At 43.8% G+C, this 22,572-nt stretch overlaps 1 protein-coding gene across 6 annotated transcripts; it reads right to left on the bottom strand.

Moving 5' to 3' along the window:
• On the bottom strand, positions 1-6,468 carry gpr61 (G protein-coupled receptor 61). Of its 6 annotated transcripts, none has more exons than XM_037102687.1 (5): positions 6,245-6,468; positions 4,912-5,013; positions 4,755-4,808; positions 3,998-4,658; positions 1-1,675 (listed from the first exon to the last, which is right to left on the bottom strand). In XM_037102687.1, exon 5 carries the CDS (start codon positions 1,438-1,440, stop codon positions 61-63), a length of 1,380 nt encoding a protein of 459 aa, XP_036958582.1. In that variant the 5' UTR covers positions 1,441-1,675; positions 3,998-4,658; positions 4,755-4,808; positions 4,912-5,013; positions 6,245-6,468; the 3' UTR covers positions 1-60. The 6 variants fall into 6 exon arrangements, with proteins under 6 accessions (XP_036958582.1, XP_036958583.1, XP_036958586.1 ...); XM_037102688.1 differs by having other exon boundaries at positions 3,998-4,653; XM_037102691.1 differs by lacking the exon at positions 3,998-4,658 and having other exon boundaries at positions 4,715-4,808.
• Positions 6,469-22,572: the final 16,104 nt, after the last annotated feature.

The raw sequence follows: 22,572 nt of genomic DNA, 5'->3' as shown, positions 1-22,572 counted from the left end.
TGAATAAAACTATGTATATTTATTGGATTATAGATGGCAGAGACAGTACAGGAGAGGCAGCTACAGCTCTGGTACAGTTTTGCAGCAGTTCTCCGAAACATGGAGCTCATTGTTCAGCTGTTGCCGTTGTATGAACTCTGAGGTTTCCTCGAGGATCTGCCCTGGGATGTGAAAGTCAGCTGGCATGTTCTGCTGAACAGCTGATTCTTGAAGACCCTCAGTCTCTGGCGCCTCTGGGCTGGCTCTGCTGTGAGAGTTGCAGGGCTCCAGATTGCATCCAGTGCCCTGAAGGAACTGCAGAAAGTTCTCCTCGATAGAGGCCTCTCGGCTGGGCAGCTGCTCCCCTTCGCTGGGCCCGGCCCGCTTGAAGAGGCAGGCCAGGTGGCGGCCCAGCTCCTCGCGAATCTGCCGGTTCAAGCAGCCGTAGAAGAAAGGGTTGGAGGTGAAGCAGAAATAGCCAATCCATGTGACCACGTCCTCGATAGGGGCGGGAGGATTAGACACCACAACTGAGTAGAGATGGAAGGAGAAATATGGCAGCCAGCAGCAGAGGAATTGGCCTCCCACTGCCACCAGGACCACCGCGGCCTTCCCGCCGCTGAAGGTCCTCTGAGGGGTGGAGCGGGCACCAGTTCCCCCAAGACTGGCTGCCATGGTGGAGTGGCTGCTGATGGACTCAGATCGCTGTCGCGACGAGTCCATCCAGGTGGGGAGGCGGCCGTGCTGCATGGCTGCCACTCGCGCCACCTTAAACATGTTGCAGTAGACCACAAGGATGATCAGCATGGGGCAAAGGAAGTAGATAAATGTAAAGAGGACCATGAAAAGCAACCGTGTGGTCCAGCCTCCCGTCCAGTGGAGGGAGCAGTGTCTCTGAGCCCCCGGACCCTGGCTCCCCTGGAAGAGCCATCCCAGGAGGGGCAGCACTGACATGACAACAGCCTTAACCCAGATTCCCACGAGCACCATCACCACCACCCCAACCGTCATCTTCACCTCATGTCGCATGGGGTGGACGATGTAGTAGTAGCGCTCCACGTTGATGGCACATATGGTGAGGATGGCGGCGCTCACTAGACAGACACTCAAGCAGAGGTAGCTCCGACACAGCGCCTCGTGAGTCAGGATCCGGTCTGACAGCATCCCCAGAGGCATCAACACCAGCGCTGCCAGCAGGTCCACCAGACACAGGTGAAACACGAAGGCAAACTTGCGCAGCTGCGGCGTTTTGGTGATGACGATCATCACGGCCAAGTTCCCCACCACCGCCAGCACATCCATGATGAGCATCGCACACAGCGCCAAGGACTGGTTCAGGTCTAGCCCGCCTTGGAGGCTTGCAACGGGCTCGGTCACGTTGGAGGTATTCGGGTGCAGTGAGGATGGAAAGGTGGGGAGAGAAGTGTTCCAGGAGGGGCTCGGCGTGACGGGACGCGCCATGAGAAGATGGGATAATGAGGAGAGAGTCCGCTGAACTTCACAGGCCCATCACCCATCCTCCCCTGTCGTAGGGTGTCACTGAGAAGCTCAGGCGGTGGTGTGTGTCATGGCAGCTGGGGCGGTACAGGCTCTGAACCCGGCAGCCTGGAACTGAGCAGAAGATCACAGGAGGAGTCCTTGTAACTTTCAGGCGAGACTTCCTTCTGTCTCCAATATGAGCTCCAGTTGGAAGGATCTGAGATAAAAGAGATCGACCAGTTTAAAAGTAGGCAAGTGAAGTAATAACACTAGTTTGTCAAAAGTAGCTCTTAAAGATGCAAAATGTGTATAAATGTCACTAAATCAATGGTTCTCAAACCTCCTTCAGCAGCTGGATAAAGTTCATGACCCCCAACATTCAGTTTTGATCAGTCATTAACAGTAATCAGTGAAGTAACTAATTAAAATGGATCTAGGCTGAATTTAGGTAAATCAGTGTTAAGGTTTGATGAAGCCGGTGACACCTCACATCAAAACCTCCCTACGTTGCGTAAAGCTGGCCCACAGGTCTCAGATTGTACACAATCACAGCTGAAGTGACATAAAAGGTAAGAGGTGATTACATAGTTGTAACACTGAGGATGGTGGGTCAAAATTATCTTGCGATGAACTGGCGACCGGTGCATGGCGTACCCCGCCACTGGCCCAACGTTAGCTGGGATCAGCTCCAGCCCCCCAGTGGCTCCAGTGGCTACAGATAATGGTCGGGTGAAACGCAAAAATTGACTTTATTTCTCTAGAAAGTTACGTGTTGTTGCTTTAAGGGGTCAAACTTTGTTCATTCAAAGTAGTTTCACTTCACATGTTTCTGCCAGCTCCAGTTTGAGAACAACTGCGCTAAATGATGAAAAACCTACATATAAAGAGCTGCTGGGATATTTTAATGGATTATAAAAGAACGAACTTGATGAAAAACATGGCAACATGTTGACAGCTGGATGGATTTGACTGTCCTAAATCATTTTTTTGCTCAGACAACAGAGAATGCTGGACAGAAAATCTCTAAACAACATCAATCTAATGTACACTAAATGCAAACACACATTATCACCCTCTTGTTTTTATTCTATCCACGAATCCAAGCAAACTTAGACTCTCTTTTGTAAACCATTATTTGTCTGCTCTTGTGCTGCCATCAGTCTCGATGCAGTCTGCACTCACTTGTGGCCGGGGTCGTAATTTACTACATATTTGACATCTGCATCCTCAGATGTGTGTTTTCAGGGCAGCCGGTGCCCCAGGGAGAAGCTAAAAGCGCAGAGTGGACCATATGTTCCCTTTAACAGAGTCAAGACACTGGATGAGTGAATAAACTGCGAAACTCAGCGTTACAGAGCGGCCTGCTGTCTGAAGGAAGGGATCAATAAAACACTCCTCAGATTATCACACCATGACGTGAAAAATATCAAATGTAAAGCTCAATGTGATTTTCTGATCCATAGGTTGACACGGATTGTTATCAGTACTCTTCTGAATAAAACCTATGTAGAAGTGACACCGGTGGCGTATTTGAGAGGCCCTGCGCTGTGTTTACTGTCACAACCTCACCTGGACACAACCCCGCACACTGTAAATTCCGTGGAACGAGCACTCAGCCTTTGGTACATTTCCAGGCTCTGCACACCTGCATGTGCAAGTTTTCCATTTCACAAGTGTGACAGGCTCTGTCCCTGCAAGGCGCCTCTTCTTTTCTTCCTACCCACGTACACAAATCAAGCACGACAATCACCTGACAGATGTAAGTGTGTGGCCTTGGCTGATTAGGTCAAAGGGTTACAGTCACCTTCAGCCCAATAAAACGACTAATCAACGCCACCTGAGGTGGATGGAGCAACAGCCCTCGGGTGTCAAGGGTCACTTCAGAGCTCTGAGGACCACCACATTTGAAATTCTAGTCCCTTAGAAGATGAAAAAAGGCCCATTAGAAAGCAGCTACAGTGTAAAAATGTGTCAGTTTTATCAAGTCAAAACCACACGAACACAAGTATTTACACAATAAAAGGGAAACACAGTGACTTGATGGCTTACATACAGCACAGCCTCCAATTTAATGTACTCAAATCTTACAGTGCGAGATGTTTAGTCAAATTCTACTCACTGTAGATCCAAACAAATATACACAAAGCCACAATATACTGTGAGGCTGCAGCAGAATCTCTCCAGCGACTGAGTGGAAACCATATGACCCTTTAATATGCACATGACACAGTGTTTACTGCGAGGAGGAGAAACACCAGCCTGTTGTTCAGTTGGCCCTTACTTGACCAAACACTCCTCAGCAGCAACATGCTGGAGAAACCAGCCGGTTTAAATCACATGAAATGAGGCATCTCCTTTCACAAATGTTGTCCTTTTAACGTCAATGTTGAAAGGAAAGACTGGCTCTACCTCAGTCTGATATCTTAGCCCCCTGTCCCAGCTTTCCAGCATCCCAACTTCTACCCTGTCAAAAAAACACACACACATCTCCAGGGCAGGTGTGTGTGGAGATGTGTGCGGTGATGAGTCGATGACATACCTCAGTCTGGAGAGGGCTGCTTCCTCCTCCTGTGCAGGTTCACAGTCTACTGAGGGAGAGACGACCTGCCTCTCTCTCTCTCTCTCTCTCTCTCTCTGTCTCTCTGTCTCTCTCTCACACACACACACACACACACATACACACTCACCACATCACATGGAGAGAGAGAGGAGAGGGTAGAGAGAGGAGCAAGCCTGTGTCTCTTCCTCACCTGGCCCCCTTTCAGCTCGTCATCACTGACCACCCCCTCTTCCTATCCAAACCCACACACACACTCCTCCTCCTCCTCCTCCTCCTCCTCCCCCTCCTCCTCCTCCTCCTCGCAGCTCTCTTCTCGCCAGGTCTTCGATTCAGGTGGGAGAGCAGTGCAAGAGCAGAACAGAGGGATGGGGGGAAAAAACTGTGGAGAGGGCTCTGGTCTTCCAGCCTGTGATGAGACACACACACACACACTTCCAGCACACACACTTTCACACACACACATGCACTGTCTCCGGCACGCTCCTAAGGCAACTGCAGAGCCGTGCAGAGCAGACAGGCAGGCGGCGGGTGGGGAGGCAGCACCCAGCCTCCACTGCTCTCCACTGGGTCTTAGTGCCTTCTTGCCGCCTTTGGGCTTCCTCGTAGAGGGATGGCTCTGCTCGTCAACCGTCCAGCTAATCTTAAATCAGGTCACACCAGGTCGCAGAAGCAACAGCAATTAGGAAAGAAAATCACCTTTTTCCTCGGGATCAGAACGTCTGTAACTCTCTGTCACCTCACGCTCAAGATCTCCCTCGATGCACAATCCGGCAAAAGCCGCCTCACGAGGCTGGATTATTGATCCGCAGAGAGGAAAAGAATCCCAGTGGTTAATGTTAATGAGCTGAGATTAACATTTGCAACAACATACATGTCATGGAACTATTTCCCACCCCGAGGAATGGACTTGTTTACGGCCAGAGTGCGAGGCGAAGGAGCCCGTACAAGATGCTGATCTGTTGACGCTGACGTCCCGACTACCATTTTCAGGGTATCTGTGGAGTAGTAGTATAAATACTAGTACTCAGTTTGTTGTTATTTGACCAGATGGAGATCAAGAGACGTGAGAACAGAAAACATTTATGGTCAAACAACCAGGGCAAAACAGACAACAGAGTCATGTCAGATTACCAACAGATAAGATTTAAGGGAACGAGGCCATGATTCGCTGAAACCATGATTCAGTTACAGTTGATTAAAGCAACATTATGTAGAAATAGGCATTTTGCGTGATTTGGCACAGTTATTTTACGATGAAAAAGTTACGTAACATTGCTTTAACCATGTTTATAGATATGTTGGACAAATCAAGACTGCGTGTTTCCTTGGTTTGAATAATATGTGTGCAGGATATTTTATAAACTAAACAATTCATTGAAAAATAATCAACATATTATTTTTTATAATTTTAAATGATAATGGGAGGCTGTTGCTCAGGAGGTGGAGCAGTCCATCGCTGTGTGAGTGGGTATAAATATTTTTTGCTTCTTTTTGCAGGGCAGCCTCTGCCGCCAGTGTGTGAATGTGTGAGTGACTGGGTGAATGTGGACTTGTGCTGTAAAGCGCTCTGAGAGGTTGCTAAGACTAGAAATGTGCACATAAATACGCTCCATTTACCATTTATCCCTGACAAGAGTCATAAAAACACTACATCATAAACCTCTGAGGTGAGTGATGTGGCTTTAAAATTTAAAGTCCGTAATACATTTCATCTATATCTATATTTCTTAATCTCTTCAAAAGCCCTCCTTAAACGCTAAGACGAGGTCAGAAAATTAAATGTCAGGACATTTTGACCAAATACCTCAGTATGGATGATATAACTACTACTTTTACAAAACATTAACACAATGACATTGTTGACAATTAGTCATCAGTCACGTGGATGTAGTGACTAAGTGAGTAAAGGCAAGTGTTAGAGCGAGTAGAACAGTCTGGTGAGTTCAGAAAATGACATCACTTTTCTGTAATGCAGCCTTTAAATTATAGTCTCATAACAGAATATCAATTTATTACCCAGAAGTATTTGCAGTTTGTTTAATTAAAAGCCGCATAACACCTCAATCCATTTGTCTGTACCAGGCTCATCATTAATAAACTTAGTAATAGTTGCATTGTTTTTTTCAATCTCTGCGGTTACAAAAGACCGGTTTCCATTTCAGCACACTGCTGTCAGCTCTCTCTCCCGTTAACAAAGTGTTTTCCACAGTGATGTTATTTTCCCACCTGCATTTTGTATAAAAGGCAACGAGTTCTGGTCCAGCAGAGTCCAGAACAGGGCGCGCAACTGCCAGCTGCTGTTCACTTTCAGAGAACCCTCTTGCAGACTCACTGCTGGTGTGCCAGAGGTGGCATGTATACCTTAGGTTACCGATGATTTATTGTCGTGCCCCACTGTGTTTGTGATTGCTTGTATTTTCACCGATTCCTGTGTTGAGGCAAGGGGTGTCGGGTTGAACAAGCCACACCTGGAGTGACTCCCTCTGATTGCTGTGCCGGCTGAAGGACAGCTGGAAATCTCCAGCAGCAGGGTTTTACCTTTGTTGTAACGTTAACACATATGCAGCGATTTCTATAGTCACACAACCAATTTTACAAAGTAAAAGCGAGAAAACATGCGGCTGCCTCCAACAGAAAAACACAGCAGAAACCACCACAACCCCCGTTACGCAAGATTTTTCTTTGGACCTAAAAGTGTGTAGGCTGAAGCTGTGCAGCTTATCACGGCATCACGCCTCCTCTTCTAACCCAATACGCAACCCATTTGGCATTAAAAAAAATATAGATATCAGACATAATTATCTACGTTTAAGTCATGTTTGGATACATCCCAACCCCTGTTGTTTGAAAAAGAGAAAAGATACAAGATTATTTTGGAGTATTTGCAGTAGAACTTTAGGAATATGATGACGAAGATTACAGAAATGCTTTGTTTTTCTTCTCTATTTTGCACATCAATAACCTAAAAGATAAAAATGGGTTATGTGTATTCTTGAAATGTTACTCCCTCTGTGCAGTAAATGGACACTGGAGCCCTGCAGTGTGTGAAATGTTTTATTTTGTTCCTTGTTGTTTTTTGGATTTTGCCATATCTCATTATCGTATGGCTAAACCTGTGTTAACAGTTTGGCTCACTGCTCCTGCAGCTGGCTCACACCCATCCACATCTACACCCAACCATTCTTAACTTAATGGCCCTAAATGAGGTGATTTAATTACAATGTGCTTTGGACACAAGAAGTAACCTTTTGATGAATGGAGGTGGCTGTTGTATCTGTCAACACTGCTCTTTTTTTTTTTTTTTTGTCTTACAGTATATACCCCCTTTGTTATCCAGTGTACAGTGTAAAGGCTCTATTTTTAGCTTTTTCTCGTCTCTGCCGGTTGCTCTGAAAATTGCTCATTCCTCCCTCAGGATCTGCATGAATGGGCCACACATCAGTCTGTGACATCTCTCTTTCATGCAGTGTGTTTCCTGCAGGAATTCATTCATCAGTGGACGTGCAGCCTCACAAAACCCTGATTAGTTCATGAGTCACTGCTTCTTTTTTTAACCGATAAATCAGTCTGTAAACTGAACACATGTCTATTTATTGATCCGAGTGCAGCGTTACTGTTCTTGCTTTGTCTTGCATTTGTTGTTTATGGATGGGTTGTGTGTGTGTGTGTGTGTGTGATTGAGCCCAGGGGTAGATGCTCTCTTCTTATCTGCTGCGGGTGGACAGGATGGGTAGTGGTGGTGGGGTGACAGTGGGGTGCAGGTGGAGGGGGGTGGGGGATGGGGCTGGGGGGGTTGCCATGGAAACCATTGTATTTCCCTCCCCTGTGATTGGTGCTGCTGGCGTGAGCAAGTATCTGCTGTTTCTGTCATTATTCAACACCTCAGACATGAGCGCAGTCACAGGACACACATGCACACACACACACACACACACACACACACACACACACACACACACACACACACACACACACACACACACAGAGAATACATACTAAGAACAAACACAAAGACTCTTCTGTACTCCATTTCCATCTAAAAACAATCCTCTGTCATCACATCCTGGATTATTACATATACATTTATCAGTGATTTGTGCCACAGTCTATGTTCAGTTCAGGACAGAATAAATATCTGATACAGGCTTTTTCTCCCCACAGATTATATGAGTGACCACATACACACACACACACACACACATACACACATTACCATACACGGTGAGTTGTGATTGGTGTCTATGTTTGACGGATGAACACAGGTGTTGTTCTGATTCATGCTCAGTTACAGCTGCTGATCTGATATTGGTTTCCAGTGTGGTCTCAGATATCATCAGTAGGGGGAGCTCTCACATTTACCAAGTAACCGCTGCACCTGAATGTCCCAGAAAATATCCTCCTTCTTCAACACATCAACACTGACTCATGCTCACAGAGCACAGAGCAGCACCTGTAATAACATTATAGGGGCATAATGTAGTTTTAGGAGAGGAAATTCAAACTCATTATTTTAATGTTTACAGTATGAATGAGATAACGATACAAGCACAGACATATAATTATTCTCTCCATGGACTGATAAAGAAGCTGTTCTCAGAGGAAAATAAGGTTTTAAGCTAGAAAGGTGGCAGGGTCCGCCAAATATAAACAGCACAACGGTATTAAATGGTGTTGTCCTTTAAGGGTAGTTTGTTCATTCAAGCAGGAAAATGAAGAATTTGTGTATGTGTAAAAAAACAGTCAATCAACCTTTAGGGCAAATTCCTGCATTTTTTCGACAGGATTGTGTTTGAACCGAAATGTGGAAAAGCAATATGAAACTGAAAAAAGAAGACAAAATATTGGGATCGATTTATCTGTCTGTCAGTGCAATTCAGTTCAGCAATGTGATGTAGGATGCAGGTGCACACACACACACGCACACTCCTCCAGCAGGAAGAGATCATGTTTGTGCTGACGTCAAACCCACAGGCCTGACTTGATCTGCAAAAGTCCTTTTCTCCTCAGTGCAAAGATTTGAATTGTGTCACTCTGCACTCTGTTGCCCCTGTGATGTTGTTTTGTGATGATGTTTATTCATATCACACTAGCGACTGACAGAGAGTGCACATGATTTCAAAAGCAAAAAAATGTCTGTCCCGTATTTTTAATGATCCTCTTTTTTTGTAATGTATTGGTATTTAGACTTCTACATCATCCTCTGTGATGCTTATTATTCAGTGCATTCCTACAACATAGAGGCAGCCTGTATCTGACCAGAGCTAAATTAGCTTTACTCTGGTTTTATCCTCCCACGCTTCCCCTGGGAATAACATCCACCTGGAAGGTCACGTCAGACTCACAACGCCCCATCATGCACCTCACTAGACGGAGGATGGCGGGAACACACATTTACACGCTGAGAAAAGCCCTCAGAGCAAAGATGTGCTTGCGCTGTCCCAAATTATGATGAACTTTATTTTGGTAAGCATAGCTGCAAGGATGGAAGAGCAGTGAACCAAAATAGATTTATTTGGTTTTTGCTGAGTCTGTTTAAATCTACAGAGGCGCAGAGAAAGAAATGTTGATCTACATGCTCCACATACTCCTTTAGAGTTATTAGAGCGTGTAGATCGCAACATATTGTGTCCTGCTTTGACTCTGCAGCACTGAGGAAAAAAAAAAAACACCTGACTACTTCAGGCACATTAGGTACCCTGCAACAAGAAACATGCATTCTGTTATAAAGCAAAAGTTTGAGTTTGACTGGAATTGACTAATTTTTTAGAGCTGACTTCAACAATAAAGGAGTTTAATTTGGGATAGCTCGCTGGGAGCCCTGGGACAACCTGCACTCTGACATCACATACACTAACCAGTGACGGTAACTGGTTTGCTTTCCCAGAGTCATGCTTTGGAGTCCAAACAGACACAATTAGCACTCTCCACCGGCTCCAGGTTGGCACAGACATCCTCTGCACACACTGAGTCACTGATGAGTGCCGGGCCGCTGTCTGCCTGGGGACGTGTAACAACACTCAACCTGAAATAAAGCAGCCAAGACTGTCATGAAAATAGATAACTGAGCACAACAGAGCCTCTGACAGGCATCTGAGTTACTGCTGCTGATTCCACTGTGTCAGTTGTTTTTGTCATTTTCATAACAAAGCTTTAGATTTATAAAGCTTTTTTTGTGTGTGTGTGATTCGAGTGAAACATAACTTTTAATCACGTAATTTTCTGACTGGAAAAACACAACGCACCAGCGGCAGATGCTCCGTGACTCTGTCAGTGTCACACTTTTTTGTTGTGAGAACGTCATGACTCCCCTCCAAGTCACGCTTTTGAATTCACTCACCAACTGTGAGTAATTTCATGTCATTGGACTGATTCATGTATTCATTTCTGAGTACCGTAAAAAAAGAAAAAAGAGAAAAAAAAGGCTTGTTCATGAAACTTCGAGTTGAATCTGACACAGATTTACATCGAGGCAAAACTCTTTCGAGGCCTTCTGCGACTCTGACTCTCCAGAGATCCACGACTGAGGACATTCAGCTGCACACTAGACATATTGTCTGGCCGGTGGTGCAGTGAGGTGAGATCACAAATTGCCTGTGGGAGGTTCGGTGCTTTACACCGCGGCACAACACAACCTTTACCTGTCAGATGGACGGACGGCTCAGAATCGCACAAAACAGACCTGGTGGACCAGAAACACTGCAGGAGGACACCTTTAAAATGTAATCAATCCAACACATGAGACCTGGCAACACCCCTTCTGTTCTTCTCTTTAGTATGTTATAAAGCAAAATCATTCAAGGTTTTAAAACATGTTTAGAGAGCCAGAAAGGTGACCTAAGGTGCTCTGAATCTCTAAGTTAAAACAATCTTGATTTAAAGATCTCATATGTAACATTCTGCATTAAAATGTCTGCAAACAACTCGACCTTTATCGTGTCTTTGTTTGAGCTGACAGTGTTACAACCAAGAGCAAGCTGTAGTTTCAAGGTAACGCTCTGTTTCATTTGGTCGCTTGCTGATGTGACATCAGATAATACATCAGAGAATGTGAACATTTCTGAACATAACGTGAACAAAAGTAAATAGGGTCAATCTGTACTGGTGGTTGTTTAACAATGGAGACAACAACTCCCATCATCCCACGGGAATTCACGATCAATAAATCAAACCACATCTTTTGTTTTTGCTTTCCATTGTTTGGATTTGGAGACCCCGAGTGGCAGAAGTGATGTGCTGTGTGTTTAAAAGTGAACCTTAATTAAAGTGTTCGTAGTAAAACATCTGTTTAGTTTGAAAGAATAGTTTGACACCTTTTGGAAATATTCTCATTCAATTGATTGCTGAATGTCAAACGAGAATGTTGTGCGTTGTTGAATTTGCATGTAAAGCCACTAGCTGGCTAGCTTAGCCAGTTAGCTTAGCTTAGCATAAAGATTTGGACATGTAGTGTTAGTGAGGTGTTGCCCGTGGATGACGGAAACTGGCTTCTGTCTGAGAGCTGTAAAGATAAATCAATAAATCCAGAAACATCTTACTCTGGCAAAATTGAGACTCAGCTTGGTGAGACTTTTAAATGTTGCGCTGGTGCAAACATATAGTTGAAGAGAAAGATTGTCATTGGCTGATTTTTTTTTTTAATGCAAAGTTCAAAAACTTTCTTTGTAGTAAACTCTGTGTTCACAAACAACGTTCTCAGTGCTCATGTTCATGTGTAGAGACCCTGGTGATAATACGAGCAAAGTTTCATGTTGTGTCGAGCCTTCTTAGTGTTTTAAAAATAGAGATTTTGATGCTAGTGTAAAAGTGCCCCTAGCACTCAATTAAAAATGAGTTTGACTTGAAAACGAAAATATGGCCAATCTTAAAAGTGGCGCTTTTGTCATAATTATGCTTTTAAATGAAAGTTTGATTGGGGTACATTCACAAAAAGACCCTAGGCTGCATTTTGGCGAGTTTCACTTTAAAGGACAAACACAATTTCATCCTGTTTTACTTGGTTTATATGTGGCGGACCCTGCCACCTTTCACAGTGTTCTAGAGACCTTATTTTCCTCTGAGAACAGCTTGTTTATTCAATTATGTTTTAAATATTTCTGAGTTTGTTTCATTACCTCATCGATATAGTAAATATGAGGCTTTGTTTTATACCAGAAGATTATATAGAATTATAGAATTTTGGAAATGTTAAAGTCTAACCACACTGGATAAGTTAAGGGATTTATGTGGATGCACACCCGTCACAGGTCGCGACACTGTAAATTTGACTTGTAAAAGCCAGAGGGGCGACTGAATGAAGAGCAGACTGGGAGCGTTAGGAAGTGATTCTAAGCAACAGTTCAGCATATAACCTCCATAAAGGTTACATCACAGTTTACACTTGAATTTGAGCACCGATTTAACAAACGAGCATCACTCTTCTTCTTACTTTAGCTGACACACTGTGCATCACATTCCTCTTCTTCCACACAATGAAATTAATTTATAAGTGCACTGTTGATCCTGCAGGACATCCGAATGAACCTTGAACCTAATGAACAGTAAACTCAGAGGACGTCCCACAGCTGCAGTGTAATTTTCCTAGAGACCAATAAGGGCAGTCAGTCAGGTGATTAATGGCCGTATAATCAAGCAGGACCAAGGACGAGGCCGTCACACCTCCTCCCCTCTGTAGGTTACCCATCATACATCACTCCTCTGCACCAATGAGGACGGTAAATTTGCATTTATATTTAGCCCCTCTGTCCCATCTTCACTCGCATCAGGACGCCTGAGCTCAGCAGTTTTAGATGTACCATCAATATCCACCATAAATATGAGCACTCAGCTCGCTCTGGGAGCATCTGCTCTAAATGACGGCTCAGTCGCAGGCAGATGTACCTTCACCCTTCAGTATTCGTTTTATCCACGTTGATGTCGTGGTAGTGGGTGTAATCTGTAAACTTTTTTTTTGTTTTCAGAGGAGGATTATTCTGTTGCTCTCTTCACAGAAAACATGTAGTTACATAACACATGACATCATTCTTCCTTCCTGGTTGTTATTAGATTATTTTATGATACTATAAATAGTAACATGGAAGTCTAAGATTATTGAACACGGAGGGGTTGTCCAACAGAAAGGTTAATTACATTTCAGATGTTCAGCTAACTCATGGAACAGTTTGAGACGTAAATAAAGAATATTTACAGAGTCCAGAGACCAGTACGAGGGAAAGAGGGAGAGGGATTATTATGATATTAGCTACAGTGTAACGAGACTAAGACTCCACAGCCACGCTAGCAGCTCAGTGAGGCTGTAATGAGTGAGAGTAGATCACTCTTCTGTTGTATTGAGGTGACAGGCCAGTTTTGCTATCCAAGTAATCTGTTGTTTGGTTATGTATTCAAATAAGTAATCAGTTACTGTAAGACTGTTACCGTACATCCCTGCTCCTTTTTCTGCCACAAAAAACAAACAAACACAAAAAGTAAATCCCTGATGCATTAGCAAAGTTACTGTATTCTTCAGCCAGTCGGGTTTGAATGGAGGGACAGTGGAGGGCAGAAGTTGGTCCTCACTGTTCAGGACACCGGAGGAGAGATACTGCTGGCAGGTGCGAGCTCGCTCTTGATGTGGGTTGCCTGAAAGTGAGTGCGCCACAGGTTGGCCAACAATCTTTGCACAAGTTGGATCCGATGACAAAGTTTAGCTTCAAGTTCAAGTTTCACAGATAGGCTGCTGAGCCAGGCTGTACTGCAGTACAGCATGAATCACTGATTAGACAAACAGAGAGATGATCTGTCCAATAGCTTCAGAAGATCTGAGTCGGCGGAGAAAGTAAATGTGATGCTGTAACTCCTCACAAATAAACTGCATGTGAGGAGTCCATGAGCTGACGCGGCATCCGCCATGACTTCCAGGCATTTGCATGAAAGATACTTTCATATTATATACTTTGTCTACATTGTGAATCTTCACTGGAGGCAGCAGACAATCAGGAGAAAGGGTAAAAATGATTTCTCATAGCCCCGATCCAAATAATACTTAATAAAAACTTAAGCTGATAGTGGTGCTACACGAAAAGAGTTGGTGTCATCAAAGTGATTGCAATTCATTCTGAGCGGAACATGAAGGTCGACATGTTCGTGGTGGACAGTAGTTGCTGAGACATTTCACTCAAAACCACAAATGTAAACCTGGAATCACCAAAGTCATGAAGACACATCTTCTGGGGATCACGACTGTCTTGTCTTAAACTCTTGCCAAAAAGCAACTGAGGCTTTATTTGTGAATGTATATGTGTAAAAGCATAATTACAACGAAACAGCCACTTTTAAGATTTGCCGCAGTTTCGTTTTCAGGCATGCTCATTTCTAATGGGAGTGCTGGGGCACTTTTATACTAGCATCAAAATTATTTTTTATTTTTTATTTTATATTTTTAAAACACTAAGAAGGCTCGACACAACATGAAACTTTGCTCGTATTATCACCAGGGTCTCTACACATGAACACGAGCATTGAGAACATTGTTTGTATACACACAGTTTACTAAAAAGAAGGTTTTTTTAGCAGCTGGATCTCTGGCGCGCCGCCATCATGGCAGACAAAAAGTGTTGATCCCCGAGAGTGACTTTACAGGAAGGAGAGTAATGGTGGACCGCTCCTCAAGCCTTCCTATTAGGTCCCACTTTTTGTCTGCCATGACGGCGACCCGCCAAAGATACAGTAAACTACAGTAAATCTTAAATCTTAAATTATGCTTTTACACGAAGGTTTGACTCATGTACATTCACAAATAAAGCCTAGGTTGCTTTTTGGCAAGAGTTTCACTTTAAAATCTGCACCACAGTGGTGGACCAACACTTCAGTCCCCTGAGCAACACCGCCTCCATGACTAAAACTAAAAGTCAAATTCAAAGGCCACAAATGTGATATTTATATTTTTGTCAGAGAATCATTTGAGAAGATTGTGACAAAATAAGAAAAGAAATTGGTTCAATCTAAATTTGGGTTTAAAATCTGAGTGTTCACAAAGTAAAGAGAGAAATAATCTAATCTGTTCTCACTACAGCGAGCCCTTACCTCTCTGCCTCGGCAACAAGTGGAACTACACAGTTTCCTCTTCAGTGGCACAATTCACTTGTTTTGAAGTAAATGTGTAAATGAGGCTTAATCACATATTAAACTTGAACTTCTCTCCCTTTATTCAAGACTGTTCGATGACATCTTTTGAGTAAAGGCCACGGAGCGATGAGTGAAACCAATGTCCCGGCGTGTTATTACCACGCTGGTTCACACTGCACGACCTATTCTCTGTGGATTGACAGCTGACGAAACAGCATTACTCACTCTAACCGTCCAAGCGAACATTATGTAACAGAAATAGTCAAGATATACATATTTATGAGAACATTACAAATGCCAGAGGTCTGCAAAAGCGGAACATTGACGCAACAACTTGCTATGTCTTTGGCGTCAGTTTGTGAGATTTACACTTCAAGTCAAATTAAATGTAGCTCTGTCGGTGATTCGAAGCACAGACTGCTACTGGTGGCCGCTCCTTTATAAAGCATTAGATGACTGGAATGAAAAACCATCAGTAAGGACTGTGCAGATCATCTAAGCAGTCTAGTCTTTTTTCTCCAGTGCCGTCTTGCTCATGTCTTCTGACCTCATTAAAGCCACAGAGAGCTGAGTCCTGCAGGCCCGGTAGTCAGGAGGAGGAGGGTTGTTGTGAAAACATGGACTGTATCCAGACAGATGCTGCACAGTTAATAATGCAAGCCAGCTGTCAGCAGGGTGAGGAACTGGAAATCAGCCAAGCAGCCTTCAGTGGCACAACAACCAAAACGTATTTGGACTCATTAACATCGCCGGACATTAACTCAAACACACAGTGCGGGACAAACGTTTTTCAATTGCTGACGGCAAAATACAAAGAGCAATGAGCCATTTTGAAAATAAGGCAAATCTGTTTTGTTGCCAAGAGTTCAATAAAAAGATTAGCACAATACCACTGTATCGATTTGTTAAATAAAAGACTACAGCCAGCAGCCAGTTAGCGTAGCACCACTGAACAGGCAAAGAGCTAGCTGTCAGTTTTGCGTTTTTCCGGCTAATTGTCTTTTTAACACTTTGATTCTTATTTCAAAGATTATCATATGTGTGGTAGTTGGATTCTGTTACAGTTGGGCTAAGCTACCTAGCTGCAACCTTTTATTTGGCAAACGCTAGCTACAGCAAGCAGGTAGATAGTTTAGCTTAGTTTAGCAGGAGGACTGGACATGGCGATCAATTTAGCTAAAAGCACTGCAATTTCTGATTCATTTTTGCACTGAGATTTATCTGGTAGTCAGACTTTTTTGTTATTGGATGGAGCCAAGTTAGCTGGCTAGTTTCCCCCTTTTTCACGTTTATATGCAAAGATAAGTTTCCCACCTGCTAGCTGTGGCCTTACATTTTACGAGAGACAAAAGAAGAGCAATACTGCTCACATATGTGTTTGATTTAAGCTATAGTCACCAGGTGGTTGGTTCCTAAAACTGTAAATAGGGCAAAACAACTAGCTGGTGGATTTTGTCATCACTGGACAGAGCCAGACTAGCTGGACAGTTGCTCCAAGTTTGCTGTTTTTGTGCTCAGCTAAGCTAAACAACTAATGCTCCGGCCAGCAGGCGGTTAGCTTAGATAAGCACAAAGACTTTCACGCTTTGTTTTTTCAAGATGGCAGATGACTTGACTGGAAAGCAAATTTTGTTGCCATTGTTTCCCATTCCTTCTTTTTGTGCTAAGATAAGCTAACCACCTGCTAGCTGTAGCTTAATATTTTACAAACAGACATGAGAAGATCGAATCCAACCTGTCTGTACGAACAATACCAGGCAGTGGGTGGTAAACTCAGTTTAGCACAAAGAGTCTGAACGGAGAGAGAGCTATCAGTGCTGCGATTTTCCAGCTAATTGTCTTTTTACAGTTTTTGTACTTATTACATGAGACAGAACTGTTTTTTTTAAATTATTATTATTATAGTTAAACAGTGCCAGACTAGCTAAATTCCCCCTTTTTTCTGTTAGATAAGACTTTTTTAATCCCTCGGATGGTAAATTCAATTCTCCCCCTACTTCCAATTTTTGTGCTAAGCAAAGCTTACCGCCTGCTAGCTGTGGTCTTCTAATTTCCAAACAGATGTTTAAATTGCATCTCTCTGTACTAAAACTCAATGCAGAGACAACAACAACAAACACTATCATGTATAAATGAAAGACAAGAGAAGCAGTGAGGATCACTTTTCCCTCTCTATGGTCTATTAATTTGGTGAGGTTAATCATTAAATATATTGTTTTTGTACTGTTTTCAGTTGAGTTTATGTCCAGAAGGTAAAGTAAATTATCACATCCTCTCTTATTAGTTTTACACAGCGCCCCAACTTTTTGGAATCGGCGCTGCAATTAGCCGGTACATCCCTCAGGGACAGCATTTGTATTACCCTCAATATTTTTTAAAAATAACACAAAATAAGGAGCTTAAACCAAAGCCAAAGCATTTCAAATGTGATCAAGCCTGGGCAGAGATTACAAAATAATAACACTGTAATGCAGTATTCGGGGACTGGAGAATAAATATTGTGCTTGTGTAGTTTTTTGTGCTCATTAGGAGGAAGGCAGATTAGTCAACAGGACAAATGCTTTAAACCACCGGATTTTTATTGCTGACAACATAAGCCAACTAAGAGGTGTTTTTTTTCCCTCTATGTTTACAGCTGAATTAGATGTAAAAATAAACTCAGGAAATCCATTAAAAAGGTTAAAAGAGGGACAGTACAGTTAAGTACTTAAGGGAGTATTTTCTAAGAAAATGGATTTTTTGTGTGTGTTTGTGTAAAGGGAAGCGTTTCATTTGTGCTCGTCAACGAGCGCACAGCTCCGTGACAATGACAGCCAAAACAGGAAGGAATTGAAATAATGACCCTGCATTAAACCTCTTCTCCACAAAACGTCCACACACCACAGAGAGCAGAGAGCTGTGATTAATGGAGGCAGCAGCAGCATGAGAAGTCTTTTAAATCCCTTAAAGCTCGACACAAGGCTGTTCCTCCAGCAGAAGATTATTACAGACTGACACTGGCACGAAACAAATCTGTTTAATTTACAGCAGAGCTCTTCCTCTTGTGATCACCACAGCGACGGGCTTCTTCTCCCGATCGTGGTTGTTATGGTTGCAGGACGAAGCCCTTGGACCCTGGATAACCATTATCATGACACGGGTGCCAGGTACTAAACCGGAAGGTATGGTTGCAGTGGATTGTGGATTTGCACGAGTTACCTAGTGCAGCAGAGGAAAAAATTAACATCAATTTCATCTCTGGGAAAATGAATAATGAATGGGATTCAAGATACAGGCATGTTGGGGCAAAGTATTTTCTTAAAGTGGCGATAGACAATATTGCCAATAGACTGTGCTGAGGTAAATACTGATTGCACAGTGTTAGTACCTCTACAAAAATTATACCATCCCATTTTCTGAAAAAAAAAAAAAATAAATAGTGGACAGAGCCATCTTGAGTTCTAGTTAAACAGGCCCACCTTGCTGGAAGCTACCGAGCTAGCTGTGCTCACACCGAAAGAGAAGAACATTTGGCCTCACATTAGGCATGAGGTTGATCATGGGACCATTTGTTCATTCAAGTTACTTGTGTGAGTTTGGCTGCAGGATTTTTGCCCCCAAAAGCCAGAATAGCTGATACCACCTTCGCCTCAACATGGGGTGTGCGTGTCCATGTTCAGTTTTGTCCCTACCTTTGTCCAAAGGTAGTGCTCCCCCACCACCAGATACTCCGTTTCTTATCCTGCAGCGTCTTTACTTTTCCTTAGGTCCTGGCTACACATCCATGAAAGTAAACAGCACTTGGAGTCAGTTAAGAATTACAGTACATTACACTGGATTCTGCCACCACAATGACTCATTGATGCAGACAGCTTGGGAAAGGAGAGTGAAGACAAATCGACTCTGCGCCCTCCCTATTATAATACGTCGCTGCTTTGTTTACGGCTTGTTTCTACTCCCAAGTGGACAAAAATAATTAAATGCAGGCAAAGCATAATTGGCTCCTTGTTATGTATTGTATTCTTGGGCTATTACAACATATTAAAGTTGCTTGAAATGACGCAAGTTGAAATGTCAGCTGCATAACTTTCAACCATCTAAGAGCTAAAGTCAAATATCATATTAAAGCCTTGAAAGATCAGTCTTTACTGATCTGTCTTTGAGAGCCAAATAAACAGGCAAGATTAGCAGTGAGTGTCCATGTTCCTGTTGTTAAAGGTCAGCTGGGAACATACGGGAGAAAATGTGAAAAGACTTACGAGTGTATATTTCCTTGTACGTTTGGCATCTCAAACTTGAAACTGACCTGTGCACCACCGGAGGAGCGCTGCACTGCCACAGTGAGCTCTTTCACCTCTGAAGCCGACGACGTTCACAGGCTGAGTCTCGGACTGAATGTCCAGTCCTGGCTGAAAGATGGGCACGTGGGAGAGCACCTGAGGGCGAACTGACACCTGAATAATAGATACATCCTCCGGTACCAAAGTCACTGACTCATTCACTGCCACCGGCATCATCAGCCATTATATAACAACTGCAAAGGCCACGTCCACTTTAACAGGGGGCAGTCTGTCTGTCTGTCTGTCTGTCTGTCTGTCTGTCTGTTTGTCTGTCTGTCTGTCTGTTTGTCTGTCTGTCTGCGGATGCTGCTGCTGCTACTGGGTTGGCTTTTTGTGCTGACTTCCTGCTGGTGCGTCGTAGGATTGAACAAAACGCACCGAGTGACAGTTGATTAGACAGAGGAGGGGGGGAAGTCTAAAATCTGTTTATCAAATCCTCTTACTCATACTGGAGTCACTGCAGTGCATTCATGTGTGAGGCCTGTCTGTCTTATGCAATCAGGGCACTGAGGTTTTGTTTTGGCTGGCACTGTGTTTTTTTTTTTTCACTGACCAGTGCTCGGGGGGATGAGAAGAGGCAGTGACGTCATCCCAGTATTGGATAGTCATCTACTGTGGCTAACGATGGGAACCGAGAAGGTGTGCATGAGTGTTAAATTTAGATGCTGCACAAAGCACTGATGTAGCCATCAATCGAAGAGGTGGTCGCTCCATTACACCAGCATACTCACAAGTGAGTTGTTTGGCATTTGGACACACGCGAGCAAAGAAGCAGAGCTGCAGAATTGGAATTCAACTAAGCACATTTAGTTAAGTACATACAGTTTCCATTTCCTTCCTATCCAGTGAGAGGAAGTTTCTGACACACTGAGGGAGAAGTTTACCTAATTCTCTCAAGTGACAAGCTGGGAATGAGACTCAGTAATCATCTGTCCTGGATTGGACCTTTAAAGAGCCAGAACTCAGAAACTGTGTCTTCGAACCAGCTGTCAGGACGTCCATAAGGTGGCAATGGACAGCGTGAGAAAACAGATGTGTTTCTTGAACATTAAAACACATAAACCTTTTCTATTAGGCGCCCAAAAGAAAAAGAGTGAAAATAGAAATGAGCATCAAATTGGACCTTTAACGCTTCTTCCACAACTGGAGGATGGCTGGTTGTGTCTTCATCTCCCGCTTGACAAGCAACCTCCGGAGTGTGTGATCCATTATTCACGGCCTAGAGTTGAATAAATAAAAGGCACACAGTAAACAGCCCTGATCTAATGATGCAATGGGACACTTGAATCAGAGAAGCCAAAGGGACACTGCGTTCAACTCTTTCTCGCTCTGCCACCCTCCTCCCGTCTCCCTCAGCCACGATATCCCCTTTCAGCGTGTCGCCCTGCTCGAGATCCAACCGACCGCTCTCCGGTTTGGAGGGTGCTCAATGCTCGATGTTTTCGCACTACTCTCCCCTGGGTGATGACGTCAGAGGTATTGCTTCTCAATTACATTCCCTTCCCGTGTCATATAGCACTCGCCCCATTACAATGTAATGTTTCCATATTTAGCACGCTGGGAATTTTGGAAACCTAAGTGTGATTTTATTCAGACGCACTCAGAGAGCTTCCTTGTTCCATTCTGTTATTACAAGAAACTCTCAAACTGTATTACTGGGCTATATTTTGCAATTAAAAACTCCCTCCTCCTTGTTTGTCAATTTAAAAAAAAAACAAAACAAAGAGTCTCCACATGGCACCATCGTTATAAAACGATATTCAGGACTGCACCCGTTCTGCTTCCATGCATGCTGTCGTCTCAGCCTCATTACTGCACTCCACACCAAAACGCAGATGCAATCTTCTGTCTCCCCTGGAGCACAATCATTGCCGTTTGACTGGAGAGCTGTAGAGAAGACCTCTTGATCACGGCTTGACGTGCCACTAGTGGCCACAGACACAGGCGCTGACAACTGAAAAGTGAGGAGAGAAAAAAAAAAAAAAAAAAAAACTGGAGCCAAGTGCTCAGCAAACAAGCCCTGCGGGTCAGCGTTTTAACCTGTCCACTCTGGTTTGATGGGCTCTTAGTAAAAATAATGAGAGGGACTCTGGGATGTGCACAGTATCAGTCATTTGCCAGAGACTGGGAGTCCTCTCTGCCAAATAATGGGCTGTGTGTTGACTGCTGCTGCCTCGCCTGCTGCACCTCTCTGACACGCTCCCAAAATGGCTCTGCAGCGAGGAGATGGAAAGAGACGCCGAGACAGAAACTGAACATGAGGAGAAGACACAGACGTACATGTGGCATGAGGGCTGAATACAGGATGTACTGCAGGCTGAAGCAGCAGCACATATATCCTCACCACAAGCCGTATTTGAATTCTGACACAGGAGGCCGAACGTTTTCAAGGCAGTGAGTCACTGACTATTTAGAGTCTTTTCCTGCTTCTCCAGGGGAGCTCGTCTTATTGGCCGGGTGCAGGGGCATGGCTCTTGTTGCAAAGACAGAGGATTAACGTTGTTTTCCCACATAGTTAATTAGGAGAGAATCATCTGTTTCCTTTGGGAGCAGCCTGCATGCATCAACTCCTTTATCGTTACCCTGAGGAAGGAATTAACAGGTATTAGACGCACATCCTGGGAAATGCTTTGTTGTCCAATAAATCTCTCTTTCATTCGCTCTCTCTCTTCAGAATATCAACCAAAATAGATCTTTTGTTTGGCTGTCTTTATGGTGCACCTGATTGCAGATGTGATATTTCCCAGATGCAGCTTTAAATAGATCTTTAATGGGTCCTTGTCCTGACACTTTCACCTGACAGAGGTAATTAGGGACAGTTATTTCAGACCGGCTTGTAACTTCCATTAGTGACAACTTTAATTAGTGAGTGAAAACAATGAGTGCCCTGCCTCCTGATTACAGCCATTGTTGATGCTCACTGTGCCTCGGCACAGGCCGACACCTGCAGCGCTTTCTCTTCTCCTGATTTAGAGTAGTGGTCTCCGCCGTCGAATGCTCACATGGCTGAAGCACGGCCTGTTGCTAAGCAATGGGAGACGAAGACGTGCCAAGATTACAAACAGCTTTGCTTTTAGTGAAGCATGTGCCATCCATGTGGGCTTTTTCTCTGAGATATCATTGTCGAGTGAC

This window comes from Acanthopagrus latus, chromosome 7, assembly GCF_904848185.1.
Source record: "Acanthopagrus latus isolate v.2019 chromosome 7, fAcaLat1.1, whole genome shotgun sequence".
Lineage (NCBI taxonomy): Eukaryota > Metazoa > Chordata > Actinopteri > Spariformes > Sparidae > Acanthopagrus > Acanthopagrus latus.
Note: the sequence above shows the minus strand (reverse complement) of the source record. Positions and strands in the feature narration are given on the sequence as shown.